Source organism: Carcharodon carcharias, chromosome 4 (assembly GCF_017639515.1).
Source record: "Carcharodon carcharias isolate sCarCar2 chromosome 4, sCarCar2.pri, whole genome shotgun sequence".
Taxonomy (NCBI): Eukaryota; Metazoa; Chordata; class Chondrichthyes; order Lamniformes; family Lamnidae; genus Carcharodon; species Carcharodon carcharias.
The window spans coordinates 3,678,718-3,694,336 of record NC_054470.1 but is presented as its reverse complement, the minus strand read 5'-3'; the positions used below and the strand labels follow the sequence as shown (position 1 = coordinate 3,694,336).

The 15,619-nt window shown below is 45.1% G+C and overlaps 1 protein-coding gene across 9 annotated transcripts in view; it reads right to left on the bottom strand.

The window, feature by feature from the left end:
* Positions 1-15,619, bottom strand: part of LOC121277432 (3'-5' RNA helicase YTHDC2) — a 174,098-nt gene that overhangs the window by 19,176 nt on the left and 139,303 nt on the right. For all 9 annotated transcript variants that reach the window (XM_041186886.1, XM_041186885.1, XM_041186890.1 and 6 more), the window contains one exon: positions 14,016-14,219. In XM_041186886.1, the coding sequence (XP_041042820.1) occupies positions 14,016-14,219 (204 nt within the window). The remainder of the gene's footprint in view (positions 1-14,015; positions 14,220-15,619) is intronic.

Here is a 15,619-nt window from a genome sequence, read left to right as displayed (position 1 = left end):
GAAAGGAGTGTTTGGGGCCTTAGACAGTGAGGAGGGAGGAGGCAAAGGGACAGCTGTTACACCTTCTGCAATTGCATGGGAAGGTGCCGTAGGAAGGGGATGAGAAGTTGGGGGTGATGGAGGAGTGGGCCACGGTATCACAGAGGGAACGGACCCTAGGGAATGTAGATAGACGGTGGGGGGGTGGGTGAGGGAAAGATGTGTTTGGTGGTTGCGTCATGCCTGAGTTGGTGGAAATGGCACGGGGTGAATCCTTGAATGTGAGGCCGGTGGGGTGAAAAGTGAAGTTCTGTACTCAGCAAGTTGTTTCATCCCCTTACGTCCTCATCTCAATGAATTTCAGGCCATTCCCATGACACCTTTGTCAATCTCTCCTTAGCTGTCATTTATCCCTGACCATCTATCTTGCTCTGACTACTCTAATCCCTTAAACAGTATAAAATCCGTCACATCATTCTACATCTCTTTAGCTCTGAAGAAGTCATATAGACTCAAAACACTAACTTTGTTTCTCTCTCCACAGATGCTGCCAGACCTGCTGAGTTTTACCAGCATTTTCTGTTTTATTTATTTTAGGTATAGATGCACATGGGCTGAGGAAGATAGTAGAAGAAATGTGGTACCTCGAGCCTGGAGAGTCAAAGCTCATACCGATCCTATTGTCCTCTTCCACCCATGCTTCACAGTAACCCTCCACAAATATTAACCTTCCCTCCTCTCCACACAAGCCACTTCTAACACTCATAACCTCGCTTTCTCTCCTTGAAGGAGAAAAGAGTGCACAATCTTGTGGAAATGCACAGACACGGTCATTGGCAATGCATGTCCACCTGGTCCACTGAGAAGGTTATCTTGTTCCACAAGACTGCAGATGTCAGCAGCAACCTGCTGTAAAAGCCTGAGTCTCCTGAGGCAGTGGCATTCAGATGTGTCAAGAGAGTTGATCCTCTGCCTGTACATCTAGTTGGGAATCTTACTTAATTTGAGCTGTGTCTGTGTCCAATTGTGGAGTGGCATGTGGCTGAGGGGAAGGCAGCTTCTGCTACTGATGTTGCTCCTGCTCCTTTTGTTTATCACCAGAGAAGGTAGAGTTATACAAGCTGCTCCCATGCCATTGTGAAGGGAAGCGCAGCTTAAGGTGGCTAAATGCAAGACAGGTGACACGACTTCCAAAAAGTTGGCAATCTCCTGTCAAGCAGAGAAAGCACTCACTCAGAAATAGTACTGTTAGGACCAGCCTCTCACTTTGGGCATGGCTTCAATATCCCCGTTGAAAGCTTACCAGGACTGTCAGTTTCCCTGAAGAAACACTCCCAACTGTGCACTCGCCTGGTTGACCCTGGCGAGTTATTGACAGCTTAGGGAAGTAAGTGTTAAAGCCAGAATAGTTGGTTAAACCAGCAATTAATTACCTATTTGCATATGACAATTATTTATTGATAGTCTAAAGGGAGTTCCCTGGTTGCCTCCAACCCATCTGGGTGAAACATAGAATGGGCAGGGTGATATTGGAATTCTGACCCAAAGTCACTTTTAGAAGCTTTAACTCCCTGCATGCACCCGAACCCCTTTCTTCTATATTAACTCACTATTCATTGAGTGTTTAATTGTATTCAGGTGGTGGGCTATATATCTATCTATCATACTAAAACCAGTCATTGGCTTGGAGGTGCATGTTTGCAATGTGTCTCTCTGTAAATAATAGCTTATAAAGTGTGTAAAGATTAGGCTCCAGTTCTAGCCTTCACTGACTGGTCATCCGAATTAGAACACCCTTTGCAGTTAAGATTCTGCCCATTAAATCAGAAACAGTGTAAATGAAATGTAAATAAAAATGGTAAAAATGTTCTGCTTAAACTGTATCAAAAATGAAACTGCAAGGATGCTTTGCTAACTAACATTATTTTATGTTTTCATTGTGATGCAGGAGGAACGAATAACAATGCAGCTTATATTGCATAGGTTTTTAAAGTAACGTGCAATATATAACAATTTAAGTTTTTCTGGTTATTTTTATCAAAGAATAAACATGGACATTAATTATGTTAAGTTTGTTCAGTTTGCTGAAAAAAGATTAGCTTCCCAAAATGACTCCATGTTGAATTGTGGGTCAAAATGCAAATGAGAGATAGGGCCTGCTAATGCATTTACCAAATATATGGCAGTGGATCACAACCTCTGCAAGAAGCGAGTGACTGGACGACTTAAGAGGGCTGGCGAAGCCACTTAAACTAAATAGATATTTGTAGCTGACCAGAATTCTTAATAATTGCTGGTAGCTTGTTACCTGTAGTAGTGAGAGAAGCAAAAAAAAAATTCAAAACATTTAAATTTCTCAAGAATTAAAGCCGCAACAATTAAAAAGTTAACTAGATCAAGGAGCAGAAATTAAAATAGCACATATAGCAGTGGAAGCAAAAGTGAGAGAATTTCATCTAAAAAGCAAGTTTTAGTTGAGGAGAAATCATACTGGATCTTGTTCTTCTAAGATGGTAGAGATCACATGTTTGGAAGGTGCTGTAGAAGATGCCTTGTTGAGCTCATGCAGAACATCTTGTAGATGGTGCATACTGCAGCCACGGTGCACCAGTGGTTGAGTGAATAAATGTAAAAGGTGGTGGATCAAGTAGGCTGTTTTGTCTTGGATAATGATGTGCTTCTTGAGTGTCGTTGGAGCTGTTGTCATCCAGGTAATTTGAGGATGTTCCATCAAACTCCTGACTTGCAGATTATGGAAAGGTTTTAGGATGTCAGTAGTTACTTGCCACAGAATATCCAACCTCTGACTTAGTCTTATAGGCACAGTATTTATTTGGTTGGTCCAGTTAAGATTCTGATCAATGGTGGCCCTCCAAGGTGTTAATGGTGGGGGATTCAACAACGCTGAACATCAAGGGGAGGTGTTTAGAAGGTCATCACCTGGCACTTGTGTGGTGAAAACGTTACTTGCCACTTATCAGTCCAAGCCTAGTACTGTTTAGGTCTTGCTACATGAGTGAACAAACTGCTTTATTTCTTGAGGAGTTGCGAATGGAACTGAACATTGCAATCATCAGGGGAGAGCCCCAATTTGGAGAGTGCAAAAGGACCACCCTGAGACAAGCAGTCAGCAGCAGCGTGAGGAGCATGCGAGAGAAGGGCCCTGGGACAGACAGTCAGCAGCACCAAGAGGAGAGTGTGAGAGGAGGATCCCAGCCAGGCAGCCAGCAGCACCTAGAGGAGAGTGTGAGTGGAACACCCTGGGACTTGAGCAGAGAGCAGACCTGCATGAGAAGGGCAGCAGCAGCAGGAGATAAAAACCAGCGGCAGAGAGCCCTTTCAACCTGTTTCTACCTGTCAGAGCCGAAGTGTGACATCACAGGAAAACAAGTAGAGTGATTGGTAAGTATCGCTTCCGTGTCTCTTTTGGTTGACCAAGTGGTTTAAAACAGAAGACATTATTACAGCTGAAGAGTACAGTTAAGAAATTCACAAAATATTTAACATCCAAATTAATTAATTAGAATAGAAAAGAGATGGCTGGGCAGGCCATGTGTTGCAGCTGTAGTATATGGGACCTGGTGGATGCCGGTGCGATCCACGGTGACCACATCTGCAGCAAGTGTTGGCTGCTTAAGGAACTTCAGCTTAGAGTTGACATGTTGGAGTCCAAGCTGCAGGCATTGCAACACATCAGGGAGGGGGAGAGTTACCTGGACACTGTTTCAGGAGACAGTCACAACCCTTATATTAGTTACATTAAATTTGGACCATGGTCAGGGACAGGAGGGTGTGACTGCAAGTGCGGCAGGTATGGGGATCCAGAATTTAGCTTTGGAGGAGCCTCAGCCAGTGCCTTTGTCCAATAGATAAGAGGTTCATGTTCCCGGTGTGGACGAGGGCACAGTCTGCAGGGAGGATAGCGAACTGAGCACAGCACAATGGTATAGAGTGCCATTCAAGTGGGAGGAGAAAAGAGAAATGTGGTTGTAATAGGGGATAGCATAGCTAGGGGAATAGATACTGTTCTCTGGAACAAAGACAAAGAGCTCGAAGGCTGTGTTGTCTAGCTGGTGCCAAGGTTAAGGAGATCTCTTCTGGGCTGGAGAGGAACTTGGAGTGGGAGGGGAAGGGTCTAGTTGTTGTGGTCCATGGAGGTACCAACAACATAGATAGGACTAGGAAACAAGTTCTGCTGAGGGACTATGAGTGGCTCGGGGCTCAATAAAAAGCAGAGCCACATAGGTAATAATCTCCGGATTACTACCTGAGCCATGTGCAAATTGGCATAGGATAAATAAGATTAGAGAGATAAATGTGTGGCTCAAAGTTGGTGTGGGAGAAATGGGTTCCAGTTCATAGGGCACTGGCACCAGTACTGGGGAAGGAGTGAGCTGTTCCATTGATAAGGGCTTCATTTGAACAATCATGGGACCAGTGTCCTGGCAAATTGTATAACTAGGGTTGTAGATGGGACTTTAAACTAATCAGTGTGGGGGGAGGGTTCAATTGAAGGGAAGTTTAAAAAATCAAAGAAAAATGAGAGAGCAGAGGTGCAGGATAGTGAAGAGGCGAACGATAATCAAAGTGTGACAGGAAGGGGCAGAAAATATAAGCAGAAGAGTGCAGCCGAAATTAGAACCAGAATGAATAATAATTGTAAAAAGTCAAAGCTTAGGGCTCTTTTTCTGAATGCACGCAGCATTTGTAACAAGATGAGTTGATGGCACAAGTAGAAATAAATGAATATGACTTGATAGCTATTACAGAGACTTGGTTGCAGGGTGACTAAATCTGGGAACTCAATATTCAAGGGTATTCGACGTTCCAGAAAAATGGGCAAAAAGGAAAAGGAGGTGGGGTAGCATTGTTAATAAAGGAAGGTATCAGTGTGGCAGTGAATAGTGATATAGGTGCAATAGATTGCGATGTGGAATCAGTTTGGCTGGAAATAAGGAACAGCAAGAGGTGGGAGTCATCTATTGGCCTCTGAAGAGTTCCTCACCATAGGACAAAGTATAAATTGAGAAATAATGGAAGCGTGTAAGAAGAGCACTACAATTGCCATGGGTGATTTCAATCTGTATACTGACTAGACAAATCAGATTGGCAGGGGTAACATGGAAGACTAATTTGTAGAGTGCATCAGGGATCGTTTCTTAGAGCAATACGTTGTAGAACCTACCTGGGAACAAGCTATTTTAGATCTAGTAGTGCGTAATGAGATGGGATTAATAAGAGACACCGTTAAGGATCATCTAGGGGGAGGCGATCACAACATGCTAGAATTTCAAACTCAGTCTGAGAGCGAGCAACTCGGATCTCAAACCAGTGTCCTCAGCTTAAATAAGGGCAATTACAGAGCTATGAAGAGAGAGTTGTCTAAAGCAGGCTGGGGAAATAGACTAAGGGGAAGGTCAGTGGATGGACAGTGGCAGACATTTAAGCAGATATTTCATAACACTCAGCAAAAATTTATCCTGGTCAAAAAGGACTCAATTAGAAGGATGAACCACCCGTGGTGAACAAAGGCGGTCAAGGAGAGTATCCAGTCATAAACTAATTCATACAAAACAGTGAAAGCTAGTGGTAGACCAGAGGATTGGGATTTTTTTTTTTAAGAACCAGCAGCGTATGACTAAAAAGCTAATAAAGAGGGGGCAAATTAATTATGAAAGTAAATTGGCAAGAAATACAAAAACAGCAAGAGCTTCTTCAGCTATATAAAGAGAAAAAGCGTAGCTAAAGTGAGCTTGAGACCCTTGGAGGATGCGAATGGAGAATTGATAACGGGGAACCGGGAAATGGCAGATTACTTAAACCAATATTTTGCATCGGTCTTCACGGTCGAAGACACTATAAACATCCCAAAGATATCAGAAAAGCAAAGAGCTAATGGGAGGAAAGATCTTGTAACAGTTGCTATCACAAGGGACAAAGTATTTGACAAACCAATGGAACTAAAGGCAGACAAGTCATCACAACCTGATGGCCTGCATCCAAGAGTTTTAAAGGAGGTGGCAGCAGAGATAGTGGGGGCATTGGTCAAAATATTCCAGAACTCACTGGATTCCTGAAGGGTCCCAGTGGATTGAAAAACCGCTAACATGACGCCCCTGTTCAAGAAGGCAGAGAGACAAAAAGCAGGAAGCTATAGGCCAGTGAGCCTAACATCTGTCACTGGGAAAATGCTAGAGTCCATTGTTAAGGAAGAAATAACAGGACATTTAGAAAATCTTAATGCAATCAGAGTCAACATGGTTTTGTGAAAGGGAAATCATGTTTGACAAATTTGCTAGAGTTCTTTAAGGATATAACAAGCAGAGTTAATAAAGGGGAACCGGTAGATGTAGTATATTTGGATTTCCAGAAGGCATTTGATAAGGTGCCACATAAAAGGTTATTGCACAAAATAGGAGCTCATGGTATTGGAGGTAATGTATTCGCATGGAAAGAGGATTGATTAACACACAGAAGACAGAAAGTCGGGATTAATGGGTCTTTTTCAGGGAGGAAAGGTGTAACTAGTGGAGTGCCACGAGGATCAGTCCTAGGGTCTCAATTATTTACTATCTATATTAATGGCTTGGAGGAGGGGACAGAGTATAATGGCATAGAGACGATGGCGTAGTGATACTGTCGCTGGACTAGTAATCCAGACACCCAGGGTAATGCTCTGGGTTCAAATCCCACCATGGCAGATGGTGGAATTTGAATTCAATAAAAATCTGGAATTAAAAGTCTAATGATGACCATGAAACCATTGTCGATTGTTGTAAGAACCCATCTGGTTCACGAATGTTCTTTAGGAAGGAAATCTGTTGCCCTTACCTAGTCTGGCCTACACGTGACTCTGAAAAGCCACTCAGTTGTAACAAACCGCTACAAAGTCACAAAAAAAATGAAACTGGACGCACCACCTGGCATCGACCTAGGCACCGGAAACGACAACAGCAATAGCAGCCCTGTTGACCCTGCAAAGTCCTCTGGGGGCTAGTGCCAAAATTAGGAGAGCTGTTTCACAGGGTAGTCAGGCAACAGCATGACATAGTCATCCTCACTGAACCATACCTTACAGATAATGTCCCAGACACCACCATCAACATCCCTAGGTATGTCCTGTCTCACTGACAGGACAGACCCAGCAGAGGTAGCCGCACAGTGGTATACAATCGGGAGTGAGTTGCCCTGGGAGTCCTCAACATCCACTCCAGACCCCATGAAGTCTCACGGATCAGGTCAAACATGGGTAAGGAAACCTCCTATTGATTACCGTGTACCACCCTCCCTCATCTGATGAATCAGGGCTCCTCCATGTTGAATATCACTTGGAGGAAGCAGAGGTTGGCAAGGGCACAGAATGTACTCTGGGTGGGGGACTTCAATGTCCATCACCAAGAGTGGCTTGGTAGCACCACTACTGACCAAGCAGGCCGAGTCCTAAATATCACAGCTGCTAGACTGGGTCTGCAGCAGGTGATGAGGGAACCAATAAGAGGGGAAAACATACTTGACTTCATCCTCACCAACCTGCCTGCCGCAGATGCATCTGTCCAAGACAGTAGGAGTGGCCTCCACACAGTCATTGTGGAGATGAAGTCCTACCTTCACACTGAGGATACACTCCATCATGTTGAACAGATCTAGCAACTCAAAACTGGGTATCTATTAGGCTCCTTGGGCCATCAGCAGCAGCAGATTTGTACTCGAACCCGATCTGTAACCTCATGGCCCAGCAAATCACCCACTCTACCATTACCATCTAGCCAGGGGATCAACCCTGGTTCAATGAAGAGTGCAGGAGGGCATGCCAGGAGCAGCACCAGGCATACCTGAAAATGAGGTGTCAACCTGGTGAAGCTACAACACAGGATTACGTGTGTGCCAAACAGCATAAACAGCAAGTGATAGACAGAGCCAAGCAATCCCACAACCAACAGGTCAGATCTAAGCTTTGCCGTCCTGCCACATCCAGTCATGAATGGTGGTGGACAATTAAACAACTCACTGGAGGAGAAGGCTCCACAAATATTCCCATCTTCAAAGAAGAAGTTGGAGCCCAGCACAGCAGTGCAAAAGATAAGGCTGAAGCATTTGCAACAATCTTTAGCCAGATGGATGGCCCATCTCGGCCTCCTCTGGAGGTCCCCAGCATTACAGATGCCAGTCTTCAGCACATTCGATTCACTCAATGTGATATCAAGAAATGGCTGACGGCACTGGATACTGCAAAGGCTATGGACCCTGACAATATTCTGGCAATAGTGGTGAAGACTTGTGCTCCAGAACTTGCCGTGCCCCTAGCCAAGCTGTTCCAGCACAGCTACAACATTGGCATCTACCCGGCTATGTGGAAAATTGCCCAGGTATGTCCTGTACACAAAAAGCAGGACAAATCCAACCTGGCCAACTACCGTCCCATCAGTCCACTTCCGGTCTTCAGTAAAATAATGGAAGGGGTCATCAACAGTGCTATCAAGTGGCACTTGCTTAGCAATAACCTGCTCACTGATGCCCAGTTTGGGTACCACCAGGGCCACTCAGCTCCTGACCTTGTCTCAAACATGAACAGAAGCGCTGAACTCCAGAGATGAGATGAGAGTGATTGCCTTTGACATCAAGGCCGCATTTGACTGAGTGTGGCATCAAGGAAATCGAGTAAAACTAGAGTCAATAGGAATAAGAGGAAAACTCTCCGCTGGTTGGAGTCATACCTAGTGCAAAGGAAGATGGTTGCGGTTGTCGGAGGTCAGTCATCTCAGCTCCAGGACATCACTGCAGGAGTTCCTCAGGGTAGTGTCCTCAGCCCAATCAAATTCAGCTGCTTCATCAATGACTTTTCTTCCATCATAAGGTCAGAAGTGGGGATGTTCGCTGATGATTGCGCAATGTTCAGCACCATTCCAAATGCAGCAAGACATGGACAATATCCAGGCTTGGGCTGACAAGTGGCAAGTAACATTCACGCAGCACAAGTGTCAGGCAATGACCATCTCCAACAAGAGAGAATCCAACCACCTTCCCTTGATGTTCAATGGCATTACCATCACTGAATCCCCCACTATCAACATCCTGGGGATTACCATGGACCAGAAACTGAACTGGACTAGCCATATAAATACTATGGCTACAAGTGCAGATCAAAGGCTCGGAACCGTGCAACGAGTAACTCACCTCCTGACTCCCCAAAACCTGTCTGTCATCTACAAGGCACAAGTCAGGGAATGTAATGGAATACTCCCCACTTGCCTGGATGAGTGCAGCTCCCACAACACTCAAGAAGCTGGACACTGTCCAGGACAAAGCAGTCCATTTGACTGGCACCAAATCCACAAACATTCACACTCTCCACCACCAACGTACAGTAGCAGCAGTGTGCACCATCTACAAGATGCACTGTAGGAATTCACCAGGGCTCCGTCGACAGGACCTTCTAAACCCATGACCACTACCACCTAGAAGGACAAGGGCAACAGGTAGATGGGAACACCATCACCTGGAAGTTCCCCTCCAAGTCACTCACCATCCTGACTTGGAAATATATCGCCATTCCTTCACCTCCACTGGGTCATAATCCTGGAATTCCCTTCCTTACAACACTGTGGGTATATACCTATACAACATAGACTGCAGTGGTTCAAAAAGGAAGCACATCACCACCATCGCAAGGGCAACTAGGGGTGGGCAATAAATGCTGGCCCAGCCAGCGAAGCCCACATCCCATGAATGAAGAATAAAAAAAAAAATTGCTGGCGATGCAAAAATAGGTGGGACGGCATGTTGTGATGAGGGCATAAGGAATCTGCAAGGGGGTATAGATAGGTTGAGTGAGTGGGCAAAAACTGGGCTGATGGAGTTTAACGTAGGAAAGTGTGAGGTCATGCACGTTGGTTGGAAGAATCAAAGGGCAGACTATTATTTAAATGGAGAGACTCCAAAAAAGTGTAGCACAGAGGGATCTGGGTGTTCTTGCGCATGAAACACAAAAAGTTAGCATGCAGGTGCAGCAAGAAGTTACGGAGGGAAATGGAATTTTGGCCTGTATTGCTGGGGGGTTGGATTTTAAAAATAAGGAAGTCTTGTTACAACTGTTGGTGAGGCCCCATCTGGTGTACTGTGTACAGTTTTGGTCCCTGTATTTAAGAAAGGATACACTGGCATTGGAGGCAGTTCAAAAGAGATTCACTAGACTGAGTCCTGGGATGAAGGGGTTGACTTATCAAGAACAGCTAAACAGGTTAGACCTTTATTCATTAGAGTTTAGAAGAATGGGGGGTGATGTTATTGAAACGCACAAGATTCTGAGGAACTTGACAGGGTAGATGTTGATAAAATGTTTCTACTAGTAGGGGAATCTTGAATTAAGGGACCATAGGGCAGGATTTTTCGTTCGGCAGGCGAGCATGCGCCTGACCCGCTTGAGCATGAAATAACATATGTTGACGTCGGCTAAGCGTCCCAATGTCAAGGCGCATTCTCGCAATGTTTCACACAGCAGGCGCACGCAGGAGACAGAGGCACGCCCGCCATTATTTAAGAGGCCAGTTAAGGCCCTTGACACACCAATTGTCACTGATTTTACGTAGCCCATGCGATTTTTTGGCCATCGCACGTCTAAGAGACAGGCGGGCAGGCAACAATTTGCAAAAGCTCATCCACGGGTGGGATAAGGAGGGTTGACAGCATTGTCAATGTTAGCAATGAGGAGTTTTAGAGATCGTGTGCTGCTGGTTGTTTAACTGGACAGCTTCATCTTGCTTCAGAGCTGCTTTGAGCATTTCTAAGCTTCACTTCAGAACTCATTGTTGTCTTCCAGGTCCCTGGAGGATTCAGACGGTGTGGACCCTTCTAGGTGTCAGACAGCCTTCCTAGCCTTTGGTAATGGGATTGTGGTCTTTGCTGGAGGCATCTCCTTTGAAGAGGAAGAGAGGGGCAGAAGGGAGATCAGGTTAGGTGTCCCAATGCAGATTCCAGGGGAGCAACCTGAGGGAGGAGAGGCGCAGGCACAGCGGGGACAAGGCCAGCAGAACCACGGTGAGGTTGGGGTGTCAGACGAAGGTAAGAGTGCAATGCACAGAGATGAGACTTTCGGATAGTGCAACCATCCTAGTGTAGTCTCTTCATTGATGTGAGCCTTGAACCTGGAGTCCCCATTGATAATCGAAAGACGAGGGCACCATGATGCAGATCTCCGTTGTCTCACCAGGGTGCCTGGCATGCACTGTGACAGTGTAATGGCTTTCACTAATGACATGTTCTCCTTCTCCTTTAAGGTTCACCAGCAGGCGTTCGTACTGAGGACCCTGAAGGGCTACCCCTGACCCCAGAGGACCACCAAGCTCAGCATGCAACTGCATCACACCCTCTCTGTCAAGCAGACAACAGCGCAGATACCAGCACTTCAGTGAGCATTAGATAGCTGTCTAGTATATCGATGCACATTGGTGAGAGCACTTCACACTTGCTTGAGATGCAGATGGAGCCAGAATGTGGCCCGGGCACGGTCAGTCAGAGGCCTGCTGGAGACCAGGACAATGCTCAGTTAAAGGCTGATGATGGGCCTCTGGAGTTGTCCATTAGGCAGCAGATGCTGGAAGTCCAGCAGGGTATGTGGGAGGATCTGCCGGAGATACATGAGGGTATGCATGCCATTGTTTCCATTTTGGAGGAGTCCCTGTGGAGCATGACCACTGCGTTGACTGTCATGGCCGAGCACAATGCCTCCTCCATGGAGAGAAAGGCGACTCTCATGGAGAGGCTGCTCCAAGAAAAGAATCAGGGGTCCCTGGGGATGCACTCAGACCTGTAAGGGCACACACTGGCAATGACCTCAGGCGGTCAGTTTCCTTATGGGAGATGAATTGGGAACCCAGTATTCCAGCCACATGCCCGTCCATTAATGGTGAGCAAGGAGGTCCAGAGTGACCTCATATTGGCACACGAGCTGCCTGTCGTCGCTGCAGGTTCCTCTCAGGGCATTCTGGATGGCGGCAGGTTAACCACGGCTGGCTGATCGAGGTGCATGCCGCCTCTTGAGCTCCAAGGCCTCCTGCCCATAGTGGGTGAGGATAAGATAGCCTCCCTGGGGCTGCCTACACCGCTTTTGAATCGCCCGTCTGGTTGCCATTGGACCCGGTGGAGAACATACCGCCACCCCCGCCTATTTTTTTTGGAGCATCCCCAGCCGCCTTTCATGCCTTAATTGGCCCGCCAGCGTGAAATCGCCTTCCGGCCCTGATCGCGGATGGTGGTCGGCTTCCCAACCACCCCTGCCCACCCCCACCGAGGGCAAAATTCTGTCCATAGTTACAGTATAAAGAGACACTTATTTAAAACTAGATGGGAAGTAATTTCTTCTCTCAGAGAGTAGTGAATGTCAGGAATTCTCTACCCCAGAGTGTTGTGGAGGGTAGATCATTGAAAGTATTTAAAAAGGAGGTAGACAGATTTTTGAAATATTGGGGAGTTCAGGGCTATGAGGAGCTGGCACAAAAGGGGAGTTGAGGCTTGGGCAAATCAGCGATGATCTTATTGAATGGCAGGGCAGGCTTGAGGGGCCAAATGGTTTACTCCTGCTCCTATTTCTTATGTTCTAATTTTGACCCTATGATGAATGGAAGGCCATTGATGAAGCATCTGAAGATCGTTGGCCTAGGGCACTGCCCTGTGGAACTCCTACAGTGATGTCCTGTGTCGAAGGTGATTGGCCTTCAACAACCACACCCACCTTTTGTGAGAGATATGTATGACTCCAGCTGGTGGAGGATTATCTCCTGATTCCCACTGAGATCTGTAAAACAAGGGCACCTTGATACCACTTTCGATCAAATGCCGCCTTAATGTCAGCTGAATTCCACCTCACCTCCGGAATTCAGCTCTTTTTACCATGTTCGGACCAAGACTGCAAAGAGTTCTAAAGTCAAGCATTACCCAGACCTCCCTGTCCTTGCCATTTCAACACTCCACCCTGCTCTCTTGCCCACATGTCAGTCCTTGGCTTGCTGCATTGTTCCAGTGAAGCTCAACGCAAACTGGAGGAACAGCACCTCATCTTCCGACTAGGCACTTTACAGCCTTCTGGAATGAATATTGAGTTCAACAATTTGAGATCATGAACTCTCTCCTCTATCCCCACCCCCTTTCCGATTTCCCCCCTTTTTTTTCCAATAACTTATGTAGATTTTTCTTTTCCCACCTACTTCCATTATTTTTAAATGTATTTCCATCCATTGTTTTATCTCTACCTTTTAGCCTTTTTTGATTCCTTCACCCCACTAGGGCTATCTGTATCTTGCTTGTCCTGCTTTCTACCCTTAATTAGCACATTCCTCAGATAATGTCACCACCTTCAACACCTCTTTATCCTTCTGTCTGTGACATCTTTTGGTTATCTCCACCTATCACTGCTCCCCTATCCAGCTTTACTTATCCCACCGCCACCCCCCCACCCACCCACCCCCCCAACCCCCAAACCAGCTTATATTTCACCTCTCTTCTATTTTTACTTAGTTCTGTTGATGGGTCATTTGGACTTGAAACGTTAACTGTGTTCCTCTCCGCAGATGCTGCCAGACCTGCTGAGATTTTCCAGGTATTTTTGTTTTAGTTTTGGAGTCAAGTTGTCCTGGCAAAACCCAAACTGAGTATTGGTGAGCATATTCTGCTTAATAGGACTGTCAACGACACCTTTCACAACTTTGAGAGTAGACTGATGGAGCTTTAATGCAACAAATTATTGCACAAAACGGTCTTTTTACAGGTGCTATGAAATAAAGTGTTGTTTCTCAGAAGCTGAAGAAGCAATTCATTTAATCTATTGAAAATTCAACCCAAGGAATAATGAATGAGACACAGATAACTCCCAATTTGCTTATTTGTTAAATCAAGTACCAAATGAGAAGCTACTTAAGAAATTAAGTTTAAAGAAAACTTTTGAAAAAATATTATGGATAATTCATAACGTTCATTCATTAGCAATCTAATTAAAGAGAATAAATACACAGGAATAAATACTTTTTTATAATATAATTTTTCACCTGGAAGTGCCCTGATCCTTGCACAGAAAATACTAGATACACAATGCTGCTTTCCCAAAATGCACGATTTAGTTTTCGTTCATTGCTGGGTGTAGTGGACCAGATTCCCTTTTGTTGCGAAATCTCAAGATTACGAAGGTTGCTGCTCTTCAAAATGAAAAAGCGAACTGGTACATTTGGCCTCGGTGACGGAGATTTAGAGCCCTAAAGACAAATTAGATGATTCTGTTATTTTTTAAATTCTTTTTCATCTTGTTCCAAAGTCTCTTTATATCGTGTGGCAGGAGATGGCCTGAATCACATTTCAGAATTTTCCTTCGATGTTGCTAATGCACATCACCTAACAAGCATGGCGGACAACAGACAAAATTTCTTCACCCCAGGCAATTTTGATCCCAAGACTCAAGATTTTTTATACTAGTTGCCAGTTAGTATTCAACTACTTTAGCTGCAAAGCTGTCTGAAACTAGGCTGCAACACAAGTTGATATTTGAGATGTACCATTAAATAATGAGAATTGTACTTTGAGTATATTAAATATGCAAAAAATAGTGTTCCTAAAAAAGAATTACAACCTACAATCAAAAACTATGCTATTTTGTAATCTGAAGATAATTTAAATCAAGTATAACTAGGACCGTAATTCACTCTAATGAAATCCACTTCAATAAAGCAGATTAATGACAACTTATACTTATATAGCATGTTTAACGTTATGAAATGTCCAAAGGCACTTCAGAGGAACATTATAAAACAAAATGTAACACCAAGTCACATAAGGAGATATTAAGTCAGGTGACCAGGTGGGGTAGGTTTTAAGGAGTGTCTTAAAAGGAGCAGATTGAGGTAGCGAGATGGAGAGATGTAGGGGGGGAATTCTAGAGGTTGGGGAATAGGCCCCTAAAGGCATGCCCATCAATGGCGGAGCAATTAAAATTAAAAATGCACAAGAGGTCAGAATTAGAGGAACACATATAGAAAATAAGAGGAGGCCACCATTTGGCCCCTTGACCCTAGTCAGCCATTCAATGATCATGGCTGATCCTCTAACTCAATGCCGTACTCCCGAGCTTTCCCCATACCCCTTGATGCCCTTAGTGTCTAGAAATCTATTTCCTTCATAAATATATTCAGTGACTTAGCCTCCACAGCCTTATATGGTAGAGAATTCCACAGATTCACCATCCACTGAGTGAAGAAATTTCTCTCATCTCAGTCCTAAATGGCCTACCTCATATCCTGAGACTGTGACCCCTTATTCTAGATCCCCCCCCAGCCAGTAGAAACATCATCCCCGCATCTAGACTATCCAGCCTTGTCAAGATTTTATACGTTTCAATGAGATCCCCTCATTCTTCCAAACTCCAGTGAATACAGGCATGGTCAACCTAATCTCTCCTCATACAACACTCCTGCCATCCCAGGGATCAGTCTGCTGAACTTTCACTGCACTACTTCTCATGGCAAGCATATCCTTCCTTAGGCAAGGAGGCCGAAACTGCACCTAATACTCCAGGTGTAGTCTCACTAAGGCCTGTGCAGCTGCAGTAAGACATCCTATGCTCCTGTACTCAAGTCCTCTTGCAATGACTGCCAACATAACA